Genomic DNA, 21,266 nt, shown 5'->3' on the forward strand with positions numbered 1-21,266 from the left:
TTCATGTCATTGTAGATCATATAGGCCTACAGTAAAATTCATATGTCATTGAATAAATTAATTTCTGTTTGGTCAAAAATTATATATATATATATATATATATATATATATATATATATATATATATATATATATAGCTTGCAAGCACCACTAGTATAGAATCCGCGGGATTAATATGCTCTGCTGTCTGCCGCTTCTCTCCTGGTGAAAATGAACTGAGTTTGCGGTTGCCGCTTGTCGGTGCAGTACAGAAGAGATGAAAGGGGCGTTTCAGCGCCGCCCACACATTCAAACAAATATTAAAGCATAATCTCATTTTTTACCCACAAACAAAAATACGAAAAATCCAGCTACATTTTCGTTTTGCGTTTCTTAAACAAAACGAAAAAACGAAAATCAAACCGTTTCTCATTTATCTTTATTTATTTTTAAATAGAAAATCAAATGACCAAAATATACACGGACCGTTTACAAATAGGTTATGGACGTGTATATTTTGGTCATTTGATTTAAAAATAAATAAAGATAAATGAGAAATGGTTTGATTTTCGTTTTTTCGTTTTGTTTAAGAAACGGAAAACAAAAATTTAGTTGGCTTTTTCGTATTTTTGTTTATGGGTATAAAATGAGATTATGCTTTAATATTTGTTTGAATGTGTGGGCGGCGCTGAAACACCCCTTTCATCTCTTCTGTATTCTGCGAGCTCAGTTCATCTTCAACAGCAGAGAAGCGGCAGACAGCAGAGCCTATTAATCCTAACGATTCTTTGCTAGTGGTGCTTGCAAGATATAATAATAATAATAATAATAATAAATAATATTATATTTTCAGGCTGCTGCATGTTATTGACAAAGCAGACTTGACAACTTTATTCATAAAACGCCATTTGAATTTTACTTTAGCCTGTGATCTACAACGACATGGAATAAAATATACTACAAATTTTTTGCCTACTTAATTTATTCTAGGCCATTCTGAAAAAAAAAATAATCGGAAAAATCCAACCCACATTTATAATAAAATTTATAATAAAATAAGTTAAGTTTTCCCCATAATTAGTCTGCTTTAAATAGTCTGCCGCTTCTCTCCCGGTGAAAATGAACTGAGTTTGCGGTTGCTGCTTGTCGGTGCAGTACAGAAGAGATGAAAAGGGGCGTTTCAGCGCCGCCCACACATTCAAACAAATATTAAAGCATAATCTCATTTTTGACCATAAACAAAAATACGAAAAATCCAGCAAAATTTTCGTTTTCCGTTTCTTAAACAAAACGAAAATCAAACTGTTTCTCATTTATCTTTATTTCTTTGAAAATGGAAAATCAAATGACCAAAAGATACACAGACCGTTTATGGCTTCAATATTTCATGCGCACTTATGGGCGGAGCTGAAACGCTCCTTTCATCTGATTGGTCGAATCGCTCTGCCTTCAGCTCGGTCTTTTCATTCTTTCAGGCAAAATGAGAGTCTTATAAGAGTTATGTCTGAAACCACCACTCACTGTTAATTAACATAATATTTGAAAAAGGTGTGTCTGGGCACATAATTCGTGCTGCTGCGACTTGCAAGTGACCCCTTTAAATTATTTCTAGGTTATAGTATTGTATGAATATTGTCCCACTGATAAATAAAGTGCAAATAGTTCTGTCCAACTGGATAAAAGTGAAGTGGAAATAAAAATCAATAATAGACTGAACAGTTCCATGATAATATGTCTGTAACATTTATTACTCTCGTCTTTTAAGTCTAAAGGCACTAGGTAGGTGTGTGTGACATTAATAATTAATTCTGGACATTAATACAGGTAAATTTATGAAATAATTTAGTAATATTAGTTTTATTACATACTAAATTGAATGATGTTTCTCTTCTTAGTCTTCTTTGTTGGGCTTGAGAAAGCCAACATATATTTGAACATTATTATTATTTATTATGAGAGAAATTTACACAGACTAGAACTTTAATGTTTCACTAAATTCAGTTCAGATCTTCAGACTTGTCTGACTCGTTGCTGTATAACTGGTCAGACTTACCTTCCCAAAACTTCTAGTGACTTTTGTTACCCGAGCAATGAAGGCCTTAACACTTAATGTCCACTAGAGGGGGCGACAGGATTTCTGTTTACGTAAGTTTAAATGACAAATAAATACATGAATTTCTTGTGTACTGCCATGAATATACCATATCTGTGCAACACAGGTTATTCAGTGATAGATTGGGGGGGGGGGGTATACCTTAGCTCAATGATAGCTCTATAATATAATATAAAACAACATTAACTACTGCAGCTGGTGCCAAATAAAAATTATCATGTTTTGGAAAACTGCAAGTAAAATATTCTTGCACAAATGTCTTGCTGTTACATAATACATAATTCATTCATTCAAGTTTATTTGTAGAGCGCTTTTTATAATACAAATCGTTACAAAGCAACTTTACAGAAAATTATGTTTCTACAATATTTAGTAGTAGCTTATAAGTGGTGACTGTCAGTTTGTGCACGTATGACAGGATTTTTAGAAAAATTAATACAGGACGTAGTCAGCCAGACGATGAACATTATTAACAGCAATTATTATATGATGCAGTCACACTTGTAGCAATAATTGTTAGTTCTGTTTGTTGATTCAAGGTTAGGATCATCTGGGGTCCTCTGAGGGTCAGCATCATCTCTTCTCAGGTGTTCTGGATCCAGACTGGAGCTTGTGTAAATCCTAGTTACCACGGGATGAAGATCCCAGCAGAAACAGAGACACAAATAGAGACATCATTAGCATAGCAGCTGATCCAACAAAGTAAAATTAGTTTAACCCAAGATAAAGAATAAAAATGCAGATGCAACTACACTCACAATTTAAGAGATACATTATTCGAATGCTTGGCGAAAGAGATGTGTTTTTAATCTAGATTTAAACAGAGAGAGTGTGTCTGAACCCCGAACATTATCAGGAAGGCTATTCCAGAGTTTGGGAGCCAAATGTGAAAAAGCTCTACCTCCTTTAGTGGACTTTGCTATCCTAGGAACTACCAAAAGTCCAGCGTTTTGTGACCTTAGGGAGCGTGATGGGTTGTAGCGTGGTAGAAGGCTAGTTAGGTACGCAGGAGCTAAACCTTTTAGGGCCTTATAGGTAAGTAATGATAATTTGTAACTGATACGGAACTTAATAGGTAGCCAGTGCAGAGACTGTAAAATTGGGGTAATATGATCATATTTTCTTGACCTGGTAAGGACTCTAGCTGCAAATAATCTTTGCACTGGCCCTCCAGGAGCAGGACAGAGAGGCCTGACATTAGCTCTTTACATTCTTTGCATGTGATTTATCAACACCTAGTACATCTTAAAATGTACAGCTCATGAAAAATAAAAGTTCCAGATGGACAAACATTAAATGCATAAACCAGTGTGAATAAACAATATCTTAAAATAAATTTGGAGGTAGGTTGAAAAAGCCAGAATGGGAAGTTTTAAGTAGCTGTACTGCTTGAAGTGTGAAGTCTATTCTTGTAAACAGATATATGAATTGATATATGAATTTAGTGAAACATTAAAGTTCTAGTCTGTGTAAATTTCTCTCATAATAAATAATAATAATGTTCAAATATATGTTGGCTTTCTCAAGCCCAACAAAGAAGACTAAGAAGAGAAACATCATTCAATTTAGTATGTAATAAAACTAATATTACTAAATTATTTCATAAATTTACCTGTATTAATGTCCAGAATTAATTATTAATGTCACACACACCTACCTAGTGCCTTTAGACTTAAAAGACGAGAGTAATAAATGTTACAGACATATTATCATGGAACTGTTCAGTCTATTGTTGATTTTTATTTCCACTTCACTTTTATCCAGTTGGACAGTGTCATGGTTCTGCCTTCATGTCCTGATTTTTCTCTAGTCTTGTGGCAGGATCATGACAGGCCCGTGTTTTGTGTACAAGCACATGACCTTGTCTTTGGGCCATGTGCTTGTGTTGTCTCGTTCCCTTGCCCCGCCCCCCTTGTTACCCTAGTTTTGTCATCATTGATTTACCTGTTCCACCTGTTGTGTTCATTAGTAGCCTCCCTTTATAACCTCGTGTGTTTATCTGTCCCTTTGTCGGTTCATTGTCAAACATTGCCATATTTTGTCAAACATTGTCTAATATTGTCAAAGGCTGTCTAACATTGCGTGTCAATCTATGTGAGATCTGTCTGTGAGTACGTCTATAGAAAGTCTTGTAGAAGTGTGATCCTGTTTTTGTTATAGTGTAGTTTGTCAAGTGTTAGTCTAGTTTATCTCTCGTCAGTCTTGCCCTTGTTTTGCCCCCTCGTGGGTTTTGTTTTCCTGTTTTTTTGTACAATAAACTGTGTTGCTGTGACTTCTGTCTGCATTTGGGTTCATCCTCCTCCATCCACATAACAGGACAGAACAGTTTGCACTGTATTTATCAGTGGGACAATATTCATACAATACTTTAACCTAGAAATAATTTAAAGGGGTCACTTGCAAGTCGCAGCAGCACAAATTATGTGCCCAGACACATCTTTTTCAATTATTATGCTAATTGTGCTATGGCTATAACTTTATTATGACTATTTTTATAGTCTCAAGCATTCAGAAATCATGCAAAAGGAAGTTCAGCAGTTTTACGATGATAAAACCATGGTTTATTTTTGTAAGGGTTGTATGATGCACGTTTTTTGTTGAAGAAATTATAAAGGCCGTGTCATCTATAGCAAAAAGGTGGCCAAAAATGAAAGATTAAGTGAATATTTGAATTAAATGTTTGGTCAGTAGCCTAAACAAGGATTTGATTGTCCTGTAAGTGTAACAGCAGCCGTTACATGGCATCTGGCTCCCTTTGCAGGCATTTGTAATGACAGGTACATAAATTGTTAACTTTGTATTTGCCTACAATATGCTTTAACAGTGTTAACCAATCATTATTGCCTCTTCTTTTAATATAATGCATTTTAAGTCATTTTAAAGGCTATTGATGGCTAAGGTCGGTTTTTATAGCAGCAACAACAACATATTACAGTATATTAATACTTCTTTGTAAATTATTATTTGAAGTAACAAAACCATGGTTAATTTGCAGTTAATATAGCTACAAGAACGGTGATTTATGGTATTATTGTTAAAACCATTGGTAATTTTCATAAGGAAACCTGAAAAAATATATATATATAATACAGTTTTTCTCAGTCTTTTTTGCCATGATCCCGGTTCTTTCTCTTTTCTATCTCTGTCTCCATCTGCTGGTTCTTTCCTTTTTCTTTGCGCTCACTTATCTCTACTCTCATCCTCTCACCTGCTCTCTATCTCCTATCATCAGGCTCTCCATTTCTAGCTCTGTCTCTTTTCATTCCCTGTTGGATTATTACTAACCACCTCGGATGTTTCTGAGGGTTTTGTGCTTTATCTACGGACCATTAGTCCTGTTCTGTCCTGTCCAGTGTTGTCTAGTCGATTGGAGAATCTATTGTTGGCTGTTTGTTACCTGTTTGGTTCTCCGCCCAGTTTTCTGCCGTGAGGAGTAACGAAGGGTCCGACCTCACCAGTTTCCTTGGTCTCGCTGCACACAAGCTCCCCGGACCAGCCACTTAGGCTTCATTGTCTCGACCAGGAATTATTCTTGAGATCTGCCTTTGTTTATCAGCCGTTGCGGCTTCGCTTTATTTCTATTAAAAGAAGATTAACCTGCCATTCGCCTCCTGGGTTCTCTCTCTCTCTGTTTCGTGACAGCTTTGGTGCATTTCTCAAATCAGAAATGAAATTCTCAAAACTACTTGTACAACCTTCACATCATCTAGTCATTTATACACATCATAAAACCAGATTCTCGTTCTTTTGAACAAGTTGCGATTGCTTTTGTACATTCATGCAATTAATTATGCACATTTATCTGTGGTTTCCTACATTATCAGTTGCTAATGTCATGTCGCTCGAAATGTATTATACATTTTTCTGTGCAGTAGTCTTAACCCTCAAAACATCTAGTCTTTAGTTCATCATATAAGTCATTAAATGCAAAATGGTTAATCTAGTTGTCATAAACTGCCAAGCACACTTTTTATTTTTATTTTTACACATTATTATTAGATTGTTTGTCAATTTGGCATGAATTGTGTAAGTGAATCTTGACTAATGAAGAGAATGTAGATGATAAACCAATGATAAACCATTTCTCTGAAATAGCTCAAAGGTTCATCTCATGAATCTTCAGTTAGAAAGCTTATACTGTATAGACAGAGGACAACACAAGAGTTACACATTCTGACAATTGACTTATTTTCATCTTTGTGCCCATATTTCTTTTTCCTTTTCTACATCACAATGGCATTGTAAAGAGTTTTATTTTTTGGGTCAGACCACTAGTAAAAGTGTAACTGGGAATTCTATCCAGTCTCTTTCAATCAATATCCCACATACAGTAATGTGTAAATTTGTACTTTTGAAATGGATATATGGCATACATAAGCATATTGCATACTGTTCAATACAGTGACTCTCATCCAAAACAGTTGCTATAGTTTACATCAGAACATCTCTCCAGAGTACACTGTTATATTGACAACATGACTAAGCGATTCGACTGTCTTATCCGTAAACTATGACACAAGGACTTGTCTTTCTGATGGCACTGACATGTTCATTGACACAGATATTTATTTTTGAGAGATGAACTAAGGATTTTGAGCAGGAGACTGGCTTTTGCAGGTAATCCATGGTGTTGTGATATTTGCACGAGTTGTTTTGAGAAATGCACTTACTGTTTTGCAAATCTCAAGGATGATTCGAGAAATGTACCAAAGCGACTGAGAAAAACTGTAAATGGGCCTCGTTTTTACCTACATGATTTATAATTTATATTAATATATATTAAAAATGTATAAGGTGTGCATTGTAGCTGACACCTAAATGAACACATTACAATTGTTTTATGACTGCAAGTCTTTCTCCTCAAATGATATTGAGCTTCAAATTTTCATTTGAGCCCATGTGAAAAAGTTGCATAATTTACATATGATTTACAGTTTATTTGAATAAATATCAACAATCAATTAAATTAGCCGACACCTAGATGAACAATTACAGTTGTTTGTATGACTGTAAGTCATTCTCCTCAAATGCTACTGACATTAGAAAAGTGTAGGGGAGAGCGGGGTCGAAAGTAACGTGGGACGAAAGTAACAAAGTGATTTTCTCCGACCCTCTTTCTGCATTTGCATTCCCAGCAAAGACAGCATATTCAGCATGCAATCCTCGACGGAGCAGAGTAATATCATGTTATTCTTGTTTCATGTGTCACAGTCATGTTCAATCTACAGGTTATTTAGTGCTTTAACACATCCTGAAGTTTACATTTTCAGATGTTTTCAGTATAAAATTAAATCGAGTTTAAATGTCAGGAGTTCCTGAAACGATTGTTACTTTTGTCCAGCTACAGTGACAAAAAGTATTTATTTTGTTCCAGTGCATGCTATATTGTGAATTTCTGTGTCTTGCATTATTTATTAAAATGTTTATGACATATTATACCAATAGAACATGTATGAGTGAGGATCAGAAAGACAGACAGAGGTCTGGTTTTCTCCAGATGTTTTTGAGAGGGCGTTTCTGGACATAGAGGAACATCTCTCTCTGGGCAGCTGCTACGTCACATTTATTTTTAGGTTTTAGCCATGTCTTAGCCTTGACACCTCCACCTATGAATTTGCAGTGTTTCCAGATGTTTTAATGCACATTTTTAATTTATGCATAAAAACAACTGGATGGAAACATGAATAGGCCTACTGTTACATTATGTTTAGAGTTTTTTTTATTATGCTAATGCAATTACATTTATATTGTACATTCTATTGAAAAAAATGTTTTATAAAAATACATTGAAATTGACAATAAAAATACAGTCGGGTTTTGAAACATCTGATGAAACTTAAATTTAAAATCAAAATATGAAAATGTAGTAATTTTTTTGCAAAAATAAAGGACAAAATATGTTTGCAGTTACATATTAACAAGGTCACAATCAGGTATACTTAATAAAAATAAGAGTGACAAAAAAAATCCAGCTTATATTGTTGTGTTACTTTCGTCCCAACCGATGGGGTCAAAAGTAACAATGTGCAACTTATGTTCAAAGTGAAAATATACTGAAGTCTTTCTACATTTCTACAAAATACCACCTGGTATTGATAGACCACACTTCTGAGTTACTGGCCACAGCAGAAATGTATCTCTGTCTACAACATTATCTTTTTGAAATGATGTTTTTCTTAAAAATTGTACTTTCGCCCCTTCTCTCCCCATATATCAGTATCGCGTGTAACTTTAGAGACAGTCGCTAAATTTGAGACTCTCAAACGTCCAACGTCAAGCCAACGTTTTTTATTTATTTATTTATTTATTTTTTGGAGCAACTGGGATGGTGCGCATAGACAGTAAAAGAAATGGACACAGCGACCCCACTGGATTCAACAGAGACAAATGAAGTCAATTAGAAGCACGCACTTCCTGGGGGTCGAGCGTAATGCGCAGACTCAAACTGCACTTGATGACATAAATGTCACGTGAGCAACCTGTCTGACAATTGTAAGTCTTCTTGGCTAATTCCGGCACATTTACAGTTATGCTTATTAATGTGCATTGTCCCTGTAAACAAATAAACTAAACTAAACTTCTAATCGCTGTGCCGAGAGAAATCTGAATCACCCACCTAATCTTGCAGACGTTGTTGAATAATTTTGTCCCGTTGCTTTTATGAACTCTCTATGGGCTTCTCCCATGACTTCATGCCTCCTCGTCCCCCCGATTTCCCCATAGAAAGATTGCCTGTGAGCTTCTCCTCCTGTCCATATGGTAATTTCTCTACTGTGCGACAGACATATTTTTACAAAAACTGCTTCTACGGGTCCACAACGTATTTCTCGTATTTTCGTGTTTCTTTAGAAATAATGAATGGACAAATGGAGTCTTTAAACACCTCAGATGTAAAGTTATTCGCTGTCAATGTGACGCCAAAATGAATGGGAGTCAATGCAATGCTAAGAGCAGGTGGGGGTCCGCTAGCCAATGGCGGCACAGGGCTGCTTCAATAAAATAAGAAACCCTGCCCCCCGATGGTGCGCAGACTGCGTACTCTGCGTATAGGGAGCGGCGGTACATTTTAATGTCAGGTCTCTCAGTCCTGCTCCTGGAGGGCCAGTGTCCTGCAAAGTTTAGCTTCCCCAAATAAACACACCTAAGCTAAGCAAGGTCTTCAGGATCAGTAGCAATGTCCAAGCAAGTGTGTTGGAGCTGAAATCTGCAGAACATGGTTCTCCAGGTTCAGGACTGGGTTTTAAACCTATAAATGAATTTGTACCGTTGGGTGTCTGCGTGCAGAGGTGTACGTCAGTAAGGTCTGAGCTGAATTTGGTGAAAGATTAAAGTTCTAGTCGGTGTCAATTTCTCTCATAATAAATAATAATAATGTTCAGATATATGTTGACTTTCTCAAGCCCAACAAAGAAGATTAAGAAGAGAAACATCATTCAGTTTAGTATGTAATAAAACTAATATTACTAATTTATTTCATAAATGTAACTTCAATTTTCACAATTATTTATTAATGTCACACACACACATACAGGTAGCTAGTGCCTTTTGACTTAAAAGATGAGAGTGGTAAATGTTCAGTCTATTATTGATTTTTATTTCCACTTCACTTTTATCCAAAGAGACAGAACTATTTGCACTTTATTTATCAGTTGGACAATATTCACACAATACTATAACCTAGAAATAATTTAAAAGGGTCAGTACCAATTCACAGCAACACGAATTGTGTGTCCAACAATATCTGACTCAATTATTATGTTAATTAACAGTGAGTGGTGGCTTCAGACATTACTCTTATAAGACTCTCATTTTGCCTGAAAGAATGAAAAGACCGAGCTGAAGGCAGAACGATTCGACCAATCAGATGAAATCAGTGTTTGAACTCCGCCCACAAGTGTGAATGAAAAATTGAAGCCATAAACCGATTTGTAAACCTCAAACGAAAAAAAATTATAAATCAAGCCAAAATCAAATTTTCTGTTTGTTAAACAAAACAAACAAGCCATTTTAATAGGAAATGAAATGATCAAAACCTACACAGACCCCATTTAAGCCATAATCCAATTGTTTTAACATATCCTACCCCCCCCCCCCCCCCCCCAAAAAAAGCAGGCTGAATTAGCTTCTTCATTCTTCTTTATTCATTTTTGAATAGGAAATCAAATGATTGGATCCTAATGGAGAGTCATCATACTGTAGCAAAATATGACATGCTAATAATCCAACACTTAATTATAATCCAGGTTACTGATTAGCCAGGCAAAGCTAGAGTGTCTAGATTAAACCCTCGCGGTCTTCCTCGGAGTCCACACTTTCGTGGAATAACACCTCTTGATTGTCGGCAGAAGTGTAGATCGAGGGTGCATAACGAGCACCCTTCTGAATGCTAAAATGACAAATGGGACAGCCAGGGTCTTGTGGGCTTAATGGACACATGCACGTTGTAAGACCGTTAGGCTGCAAGTGCACATGAAGTGTTCCATTTGGGACAGGGCCTGTGCGGTTGCTAGGTGATGGTGGCTAAAGCCCCGTTCACACCAAGAATGATAACTATAAAGATATTGATATTAGCATTCACACAATTAAACAATATTGTCTGTTTATTCTAAACACGCGCTCGTCTGCCGCTTTAAATTTCTTGAGCTTGTTACAGAATGATGGATTCTGATTGGCTGTCAAATTTATATTTTTTTTTATTGTTATTTTATCGTATGTCTTTATCATTGTAGTTGTGCTGTGGACTCTGCTATTCTTTAATATCTTTATCGTCATCATCCTTGGTGTGAACGGACCTTAAGGTGTTCTGTGTGTCTAGAAGAAAGATTAGCAGGTTAAAGGGTTTTGCATGTGTTTACATTTGAACTGTCTTCTTGGACAGTTTCAAGCAACTTTATTTACAGTGAGAAGTCACTCATGCTCTTGGCCGTCAGACGCGTCCATGGTGTCATTTTCAGAAGGTTTGCTGGTTGCTTCATACCAGACACAGGTGCCATTGCGGTGTCTGATGCAGGCAGAATCGTGCATTGGTCCTCCATCCCTTAATTGCCATACGGATGACAAGTTTGTCAGTATACACTCATCTTTTGTGCTGGGTTGACAGGGCTTTTCGAAGCAGAGAGAAATCTGTAGAAAAGACAATTTCAAAAATGGGTATAACTGCAAAATGATGTTAATGCCTTATTCTGCATGACCATAGTCACACAATACCTAAACTTTTAATGAACAGCAAATTAGGAGTTTGCCATAGTGAGAATTGGTCCCCAAACTAAAGTATGACTAATTTTTGTTAATTCAAACCATCATAAATAAGAGCCATCATAAACGAGGCATAGCTGCAGCTGTGCATTCTAAGGGACAGCTGTATAATGCTCAGTGAATAATAGAAAACAGCTATTTGAATGGGCTACATGCCATTAATAAGAGTCCTTTTTAACTACAGACACGGCTAGGTGAACTAGTCACTGAAACCTTTCTCTAAATTGGATCATTGTTTTTTTTAATTGGCTGTAGGAGGAATGTCATCTGGCCAAACCAGCAAAACAGGTCTCATCTCCTCCGCTTGTCGGAGAAAATATCAGTCCGCATATGTGAAGAACATTGGTTATGATAATCTTTGGTATCTACTTGACATCTTGAGTAAAACTCACTGATAGATCAGTGGTAAAACTGCTTTTTTTTAACAAAGCATATGCAAAACGCTTAAACCCGGAAACGACCCATAACCCTTTTTGTCCTTTCCATGTGTATCATCAAGTCCTTTATTACATTGGTTATTACATTACAGAAAAGTAATTCAGTGGAATGACATGATATTTCTGTTTGGTAATTGAGTGGTAATAATGTTCAACTGGGTTGAAATAAATATACTGTATTACATATTTTATTACCGTGCAGTTACAGCCCATCAGATATCTGTATTTGAAGTTCTTTTTTTCCATTAAGGAGAGTCCGTCCCAAAGCCTAACATAGTCACACATTGTTAAAAAGATTCCATCAGACATGATTATTCCTGTGAGATAAAACAAAAAAAAACATACAGTATCACAAATTTCTGTATTTTTATTTTCCCTGAGGTCCACCAATATAATGTTAGCCGGTCAATCACCCTCTCACAGTGTTTAGGAGCAGATAAATATGAATATGTAGGTTTAAATACATCAGGAGATGGTCAGTTGCTCATCTCCCATGTTTTCATATCAGGCCACCAGCTATTATGTAAACTTTTACGACACTTTAAATGATTTTGATTTCATTTTACCTTTAGCAAGCGTCTGAAATAACTTGCAATCCGATGGTGACACCATATGAGGCAGAAATCCCTTTTTATAGAATTACACTTTGAGGAGTGGAGCGAGGCCGGTGGAGTGATTGGAAATGAGCGACACCTGCTCCACTCACCGGTCTCCAGTCCCACAGAGGACATCCACAAGGATAAAGGAGGAGTTACGACTGAAGGACAAGAGAGGACCAGGCCTGGGTTTGGTTTTTTGTTTTTGTTTTATTATTAAAGTTTCATTTAAATGTTCGCCGCTTCCCACCTCCTTTAACCCGTGACTTTGAAGGTTTTTACAGCATTACATGCACACAATGCTAAAGACATTGTTTGCTAACCTTTGCCATAATAAGTGCACATTATACTCATGAAAACATCACAAACCAGCTGAAGAACATAAACTTGTCTATTTATTCGGTTTCATTGAGTCTCTTCCCTTTGTCTTTGTTGGTAATGGACTTTTGCATCCATATAGTTAAAGTACATAACTCTTTATGTACTAATAACTATTTTTAGCTTAAACCTCCTCAGGTTGCATCATTTAGTTCTTTATAAAGAAATATGGCATAAACATTCAAGAGTTTCTTAGTATTTTTCTAAATATCTACATCTTTGGAATTAAAAGCCCTAATGGAGTTGTTTTGTGCATTCCTATGAGCAAAGAAATGAAAGCAGGGGTGCAGTATGCGTGTTTCCTGTTTTAAGTGAAATATGTTGATTCAGCATGATTGATGTGCACCACTGAGCTAGCTTTCATTCTAGTTTTCATTCATCTCGCCCTTGCTGGTGAAATGGAGGGTTTGTGTTTGTTGTTCTGTGGAGGCAGGTTTATCACAGGCCAGACAGTAGAAACACAGCTTGAGTTTGGCCTTAGAGGTAATAAATGCACTTCTAGACTATAGGAAGACATTTTCCTTTCTCAAAGGATTTTTTCTTTATTACAATAAACTCTCATTTCAAAGCACCAAGAAAAATGTGGTAATTTGTTAAAACATTATAAAAGCTTTTACCTGAAAGCAGGTACTGACCACGATCCAGTGAAGTACCACACAATGAAGACTCCTCATTGGTATAGACATGCTGCACTCCCTTTATTCTGTCAAAACCCTTGAATACCTGAAAAAAAATGAGATGTTGGCTTATTAGTATTATAAAAGTTATTATCATATCTGTGTCCTCTTATGTCAGGTTCTTATTTAATCAATAAATTCAATCGAATAAAAATACATGCTTGCTATTAACAATCAAATGAAATCACCGAGCTTGCCTTGCTTGACACCAGGATTGATCCGATGTCAGTAGTACCCGATTAAATAAACTAGCTGTTTTAAGTATAGTAATTTTATATTTAACATCAGTTTATCAGTGTTTCTGAAAGTATATATTCTTTTAGACTATCAGTGATTCCATAGGCTCTCTTTCTTTCACCTGCATGGTTTAAAACAGCAAATAGTCATGCCATGACAAGAACAGAGTCTCTCTCTTACTCCACCCAAGCACGATTACATCGTCGATACGTATCGTCGAACTCACGCGCTGACAAGATGACGATTGACAATGACCATATCGCTGATTCATTCTTACGTTCGGAGAGGCTTTCCCGTTTGATGTCGTGAGTATTTACCTCCCATCAGACGTCGGTGAGAGCCTCCCGTCTAGACCACATTACTTTTTCCTTTCTCTATGGTCGGCGAGGCTTACCCATCCGATACCATTAGTATTGAGCTCCCATGGGATGCTGGCGCGAGCCTCCAGGCCACACACCCTTACCTTTTCCTCCTACACTCAGCGAGGCTTACCCGTTCGATGCCTTGAGTATTGAGCTCCCATCGGACGCCGGCGAGAGCCTCCTGGCAACACAACTTTACCCTTTCCGTCTTACGTCCGGAGAGGCTTACCCGCTCGATGCCTTGAGTATTGAGCTCCCATCGGACGTCGGCGAGAGCCTCCCGGCTAGACAACCTTACCTTTTCCTTTCTACGGCCGGCGAGGTTTACCCGTTCGGTGCCTTGAGTATTGAGCTCCCATCAGACGTCGGCGAGAGTCTCCCAGCCACATAAACTTTACTTTTCCATGCTACGGTCGGGGAGGCTTACCCGTTCGGTGCCTTGAGTATTGAGCTCCCATCGGACGTCGGCGAGAGTCTCACGGCCACCTAACTTTTCTTTCCTGTTTGACGGGTGACGGTGTTTGCTGTATGACGACAAGAGTCTCCACCTCCTGCCAAACTCCATCCAAATCTTTTCCCCCCGCCTGGTGAGGCTTACCCGTTCGATGGTCTGAGTCCTGATCTCCCATCGGATGCTGCGAGAGCCTGCGCAGTCGGGTTTTCCTTTTCCCGCTCCCCGCCCGACGAGGCTTACCTGTCTGATGCCGTTGAGTATTGTGCTCGTATCAGATGTCGGCGAGAGTGCTCCCGGTTGGGTTTTCTTTTGTTGCTGCCCACAAACAGGTCTTATCCATCTGATGCCATGAGTATTGATCCCCCGTCGGGTGTCGCAAGAGTCCTCTTTGTCGGCAGCCCAAAGCCTGTATATCTGCTCAACTGAGAGGACCTACACGTCCTGAGTCCTGAGTCTTGATCTTCAGTCAGAGGCTTCATGGGTCCTCTCGGTCAGTTATCTGCCCTCGTTGCCCACTGACTAGCAGGAGCTCATCAGCCAGTAGGGCCCGTACGCCAACACCGTGACCAATTCCAGTCGAGGCAACTCGGGCCCTCCTGGTCGGGCTATCCAATCACGTTGCTACCTGGCCGGTAGGGCTCATCCGTTCCGATGCAGTGAGGTGCTCCGGTTGTGCAACGGCTCGAGCCCTCCCGACCGGGCGCCCCAAATCACGTAGTCCGATACAAGCAGCCGGTAGGGCCTACCTCCCGGTAGTGGGTCCTTAGTCTGGCGGCTGTCCTTTCCACTATTGCTTTTTGGGGGGTACTCTAGGTTCGGGCCATTCCCGAGCTCGGAGCCCCTTCCCCGGACAGCACACCAAATATGCATTATAATTCTTCAGCTAATTATATGTAAGTGTGAACTCGTGAAATATAACATTTTAATGTAAAAATATAAAATTATTGCAAAACTACTTATAGCCTGATTGACTCGTTTGCTGCTGTGTGTAAAGCACAAAACACTGTTGTTCAGAGATGCAGCGGTTCTGCTGTTTGTTCTATTTTCTTTCTGATGGAGCAAAACTGAATTTTGTGTATGAAAGTTACTCTATAAGTTGCTGTTTATTGTACATTTGCGTTCGTGCAGATATTTGAGAGTTCTTTCTCAAGTTCTCATAGGCATAGCTGTACTATAAAAACTCATTAAATTGCTATTTTTTATTGAAAATAATTTTTATTAAATTTTTAACCCTCTATGTGTAATGGCAGTAAGAGGAGAGAGAGCACTCAAAACTAATTTAGTTGAACATTAATATAGTAATATAGAATCATCCTCTGTAAAGAAATAAGGTGTGAACATTTAAGAATGTATCATTATCTTTCTAAATGTGCGCTCTTTGGGGCTAAAGGCTTAATGGAGCTGTTTAAAGTAGCCATGTGATAACAAACCAATCAGAGCAGATTTAATTCAATATGTGTGTCCTTCATCTATGTGAAAAAATCACAAATACCAGTTAATGCTGTTTGATTGTGGCCTTGAAGATCGTAGTTGTAAGCTGCAGCCCCGGCTGGCCCATTTAGATCTTGCATGCACAGTGGAAATGCAGCTAATACATTTTGAATTCTGACTGACATATAATGAACAAATCAAACAAATGTAAACGGGCAAAAGCAGGGCCCACTCAAGCCCAATGGTCCCGCCATGTATATCATAATTAATCTTAACCCTAAACCTAACCATTTTGGGTCTGCTAAAAAATAATTTATATTTAATTTCAATCAAATGCCTCTGTAAGTTGACATAGGATGGGCACAGAGAGAAAAAACTGATCGGAAAAAGGTGGATTCGAACAAAAGCTTTCTCTCCTGTTGCGTTTAACATGCTTATGGGGAATCTCATGTTTACTCTGCTAGTGAAGCCTGATTTGTTCATGTTTGTGTAACTGCATGAATAAATGGAGCTTCAACCCACCAAAAGGGGTGAGCCAAAGCACCATTCACCATAAATGTGTCATGGTCCTGTCTGCCTCTGCTGGTCACTCTTTCTCCCTTTTCCCCATCAGCCTCAACTTCATTACTGACAGCTGTTCTCACTTTCCATTAGGTCCATTCCTCCCCACCTGTTCCGCATCCCGTCTCATCATCTTGGCTTTTTCTAACCCTCTCTTCTGTTGTCCTATTGTCAGATTGTTCGATGTCACAGGTGCGTTTTGGTCAGTGTATCTCCCTCGTCTTGTCTTGTCCTGTCCTGTTCTGTCGGGGTGTGCCTCTACTTTGCTATCGCTGCTGGAATTACTCTGTGATCGTAATACATCCACAGAACCCTACCTGCCAAGAGCTACTTCGACTTACCTGTTTGGAGCTCTCCCTTCGTCAGCCTCTTCGTGAGTTTGTGTTTCTCGCCATTGCTCTGGTTTTCCCTGCCACAGAGGAGTTTTTGAGTTCTAGTTTTTCCCAGCCTACGGGTGTCTTCAGTTCATGATTATCTCTTTTAAGTTGGATTGCCTGTGGTCAGACTCTGTCTCAAATGAAGACTGTAATCGCCACTTTCGCCTTTGAGTCCTCTCTCCCGCATTACAAAATGTTCTCCTTCAGTGATGAAGATCGTCTCTTTGCTCTACTCTGAAGAAAGAAGCTGAAGCAAGAAGCTCAGCCTGCTGGCCACTTTGGTGGTGCTAGAGCTAAATTTGACCGAGATCAAACTTGGGTACAGGACTTGGGCACTTCCTCATTCACAAAAGAGCTCAGGCCCATTCTCGATCACAAGCATCTGAACTGTGCACTAATGAAGTGGCTGTTCAAGATATTGACTTTAAAACAGATGCTCAAACAAATATGCCCTGGGGACTGTTTTTTATCAATGGATCTGACTTTCACATCCGTACAGCCCCTCATTACAGGGCTGTCTCTGGCCCCATGTAGCGCATGGACGTGCCTCTTTCTCCTCTGAGACAGATAGGAATCTGCATTATGAATTACTTGTTGTCCATGTAGCGGCAGGAGAATGGAGACTACATCCCCAAATGGTTCAAATGATCTGGTTTGTCTTCAGGAAGGCAGAGGTAGACCTCTTCTCCTCAGAAGACAACTTTCACTGCCCAATTTACTTTTCGAAGTAGCAAGATGCCCTTGCCCAGGACTGTCCCAGAGCTTGTATGCCCCTCGGTTGCCCTGCTTCCTCAGGTCATCAGATGGGTCGGGGAATCAGATGCTCAGTCCTCCTGGTGACTCCACTCAGGAGGAATCAGACATGGTTCCCAGAGTTAATTCAGGTGCTATTTGCAGACCCTTGGTACAGTAGATACCATTGAGGACAGACCTACTCTCACAACCAAGAGGCATGATTTAGCGTCCCTGGCCAGAGCTGTGGAGCCTTAATGTTTGGCTTCTTTGTGTTGTTTCAGAGCCAGAGCCTACTTTCAAATTGGTTCTTTGTCTTTAACACCCAAGCACCAGCTACGAACCAGGAAGAGTGATTTGTAAGTAGCACCAAACCATTGCTGGTCAAGAAGTTAGAAGCGCTGGCATCAGGGGTTGGGGATGGGTTTCCGTGACAAGCAAGACAAACAGAAACCTTTGAACACTGAAAATAAACGACACTAATAACACAAACATGTTGAATTTGCCATGTTTTGATTCCGATGTAAGTTTACAAAGCCATAAACACCAATAGCAATACAATGTTCATCACTACTGATTATGTGTTTAAGCTTGTTCGGGCTGCATCTGCGCTGCGCGAACCAGTCTCGGTGCCGCGGGAGTGATTGCAAAGCAGATGACTTTCTTTATGCTTTTGGATAACTTTTCAAGGTGTTTTGGTGTTGTGTGCCGATCGGTCTGCATGGCACGCTGCAACTCGAACAAATCTGTTGCGTTTGGCACTTCCGCGCTATTATTTATTTATTATTATTTACCTTCATTTTACCAGGGAAGAAAATCACATTGAGATTGCAATCTTTTACAAGTGAGCCCTGTCCAAGAAGGCAGCACATAGAAGATACACTTTAACACAAACTAACTATTTAAAACAATGACAAACATGATGAAAAATTTGATATAGATAAGACTTTAATTCAATATGCGAAATAAAAACCTCAATTTTTAGCTGGTTTTGCAACTTATTCCATGAAGTTGGAGCACTATAACTAAGATCAGTTTTACCAAACTCTGTTTTAATTTGTGGAACATCATACAGTATGTATCTACTAGATCTTAGCTTGTATTCAGATCTACTAGGTGTCAAGAGTGTAGGACCGACCGACCATTTCATATAGTACACAGTGAACAGATTACTTTGCACGCATTATAAATCTCAATGCTGAATGATACACAGAATCCAGAATTTTGTGCTTAATTCACCTAATCCCCTCTTTTTGAGTGGTAAGGATTCTGCAATGTAGTCCCCAGCTGGATGGCTTGGGTCTTATAATTAAAAAACTCATCATGCTTTTTAGGAGCCCTCATTACGGGCGCTCAAAAGGGACAGTCAAAAGATTCTGTTGAATGGCGCTCTGAGCCCACTTATAAAGAAGTCAGCTCCTCCCACTCTGGCAGGTGGAAGCACCATTTGTTTCTGTAGTTAGACGAATGTGAACAAATCAGTCATCAACAGGAGTTTTCCGATAAGCCTGTTAAATGCAACACTCAATCCCTAATCTCAGGAAACCAAGTTTACATTAGCAACCAAAGCTGCTTTGACATAATCTGTATTGTACGATGTGCTATAGTAAATAGAGGTGACGTGACTGAGAGTTTTGTAATCCGTTTGTTTGGTTTGACCAGACTATTGTTGTGCTACTAGCTAATATGGGTGGCCAAAGTTGTTATAGTAAATGGTCACTCTGTTTTTATTATGCATATCTGTGAACATTTTTTTTCTTTGATCTTAAGTGTATTTTCATATTTAAATACCTATGATGTCTTTATCAGTCTACACTGTACCAGTTAATCCACAAGAATCCCAAAGAGATTGTAACCCTGCCTCCATTTAAATGATGGACTACTTGGACGGAAGGACAAATAGCAAAATTATTCCCCATAGAACATTTATGTTATCATCAAGTTCTTTAGCTCACCTTTATCACTTGGATTTCATACTGAATAATTGTAGATCCCACTACAAGATTACTTTTATTGATGTGTATGTTCTCCCCAGTTACTTCAGCTCGCATCACTAAACAGAAATGAGATAGTTGTTGTTACTACTGTGTTAAAGAAATAATTTCAGTGAAATCAATATGTTCTTTTAAAATCACACACTTACACAGTCATGTCTATCTATCTATCTATCTATCTATCTATCTATCTATCTATCTATCTATCTATCTATCTATCTATCTATCTATACATTGTCAATACACTGTGATACATTTGAATACATTGTGATACAAGGAATACAAAGAAAGTACTAAATACATAATCCAGCTAGAAGTACCTGATATTTACTGTAGCTGAAAAAGAGGTTTTGAACTCTCTTCCAGATAACCCACATACAGCAAGAGCTCTTGAAATTATATCTTGCAACTTTAATCCAGCTTTATTTTGTACAGTTTACTATATTTTATTGTCTTGTATGTGAACATTATTTTGAATTTCAATAAAAAGCAAAAAAAAAAAAAAAAAAAAAAAAGCTGCGGATCATTTCAGAAAGCTAACAGCTTTAACACCAGCATTAAAGACTTTTTAAAATAAATTGAGCTCAAAACTCACTTTCATTCATCAGCGAATGTTTGAAATAACTTGATCCTTAGTGGATTATAATCACCATACAAGACAGAAATATTTATAAGCGATGCAAAAAACATGCACACTACCCCTAAACATTAACATTAACATAGTAAACATGGTAAATATGACCGCTTGAAGAAATCAGACGTCAGCTTCTTATTCGCTATCATAATCGTGTATTAATTTAGTATCATACAGTCATGGCCAAAAATATTGGCACCCTTGGTAAATATGATCAAAAAAGGCTAAATCCTTTAGATTTTTTTATAAAAAAATATATCCTTTCATTGGATAATAAGAATTTAAAATGGAGGGGAAATATCATTATCAAAAATAAAGCATTGGGTTCTTGCCAATTTAATAGTCAATGACCCCAATCATGACTTTATTGAAGTTCAAATGATATCAATCACATCACAAATTAAAACACATATTTTTAAAGCCAAAACCAGAGCTAAGTAAATGGCACTCCAAAACGACTATGGAAATAGATTGTTGAACTGTGACTTTTTACAACAGCAGTTTGAATACCAGCTTGCTCGATCATATTATCGTACTTGCACAATATTACAAGTTTCATTTGTTCGACACATTGCAGTTTACAACACTGTCCTGAACCCAAATCTGTTGAGATTTAACCGTTTCTTACTAGTCCTCATTATTGATGGACAAAATTTAGATTTTGATAACAGGTGTTTTATTAAGTGCAAAAGTTTATGGAATATTATACTGTAACAGTGTAATGTTCTTTATAGATTTCTCTTTATTTTGAGCATAAACTGTTTGATTGACGTACCTATTTCAGACCTGCAGAACATCTGTTGAGGGTGTGCTGGAAGACAGCTGCAGCCCTCGGACACCTGCTCGTTCAGTCTCGCAGACAGGAGAATCAGCAGCCCTAGAGTCACAGCAGCAGACATGCTCACACTCATACTGTGCCAGCACTAGACAAATGATCAACTATATAAAATACACTTCTTGTGGCCCTGAATGATTCGTCCACTCCGTCTGTATAGATGATCTATCTCTCTAGGGTCTGCGGGTGTCTTATAGCTTTCATTTCTGGCTGA

The 21,266-nt window shown here is 38.2% G+C and overlaps 2 protein-coding genes across 2 annotated transcripts in view; one reads left to right on the forward strand and one right to left on the reverse strand.

Annotated features, from left to right (window-relative positions):
- The window catches only part of LOC132119151 (synapsin-2-like), a 511,637-nt gene that overhangs the window by 471,091 nt on the left and 19,280 nt on the right, over positions 1–21,266 (forward strand). The window lies entirely within an intron of this gene.
- LOC132119153 (metalloproteinase inhibitor 2-like) lies at positions 10,805–21,219 on the reverse strand. The gene is made up of 5 exons (XM_059528911.1): positions 20,993–21,219; positions 19,545–19,642; positions 13,376–13,481; positions 11,980–12,101; positions 10,805–11,215 (listed from the first exon to the last, which is right to left on the reverse strand). Exons 1-5 carry the CDS (start codon positions 21,126–21,128, stop codon positions 11,000–11,002), a joined length of 678 nt encoding a protein of 225 aa, XP_059384894.1. The 5' UTR covers positions 21,129–21,219; the 3' UTR covers positions 10,805–10,999.

This window comes from Carassius carassius, chromosome 38 (assembly GCF_963082965.1).
Source record: "Carassius carassius chromosome 38, fCarCar2.1, whole genome shotgun sequence".
Lineage (NCBI taxonomy): Eukaryota > Metazoa > Chordata > Actinopteri > Cypriniformes > Cyprinidae > Carassius > Carassius carassius.

Coding starts and splice junctions, on each gene's coding strand:
- LOC132119153 (XM_059528911.1), bottom strand. CDS start 21,128: ATGAGTGTGAGCATGTCTGCTGCTGTGACTCTAGGGCTGCTGATTCTC. Junction 12,102..13,375: donor TGGTCAGTACCTGCTTTCAG/GTAAAAGCTTTT, acceptor TTTATCTCACAG/GAATAATCATGTCTGATGGA. Junction 11,216..11,979: donor TGATGGGCTGTAACTGCACG/GTAATAAAATAT, acceptor TCTTTTCTACAG/ATTTCTCTCTGCTTCGAAAA.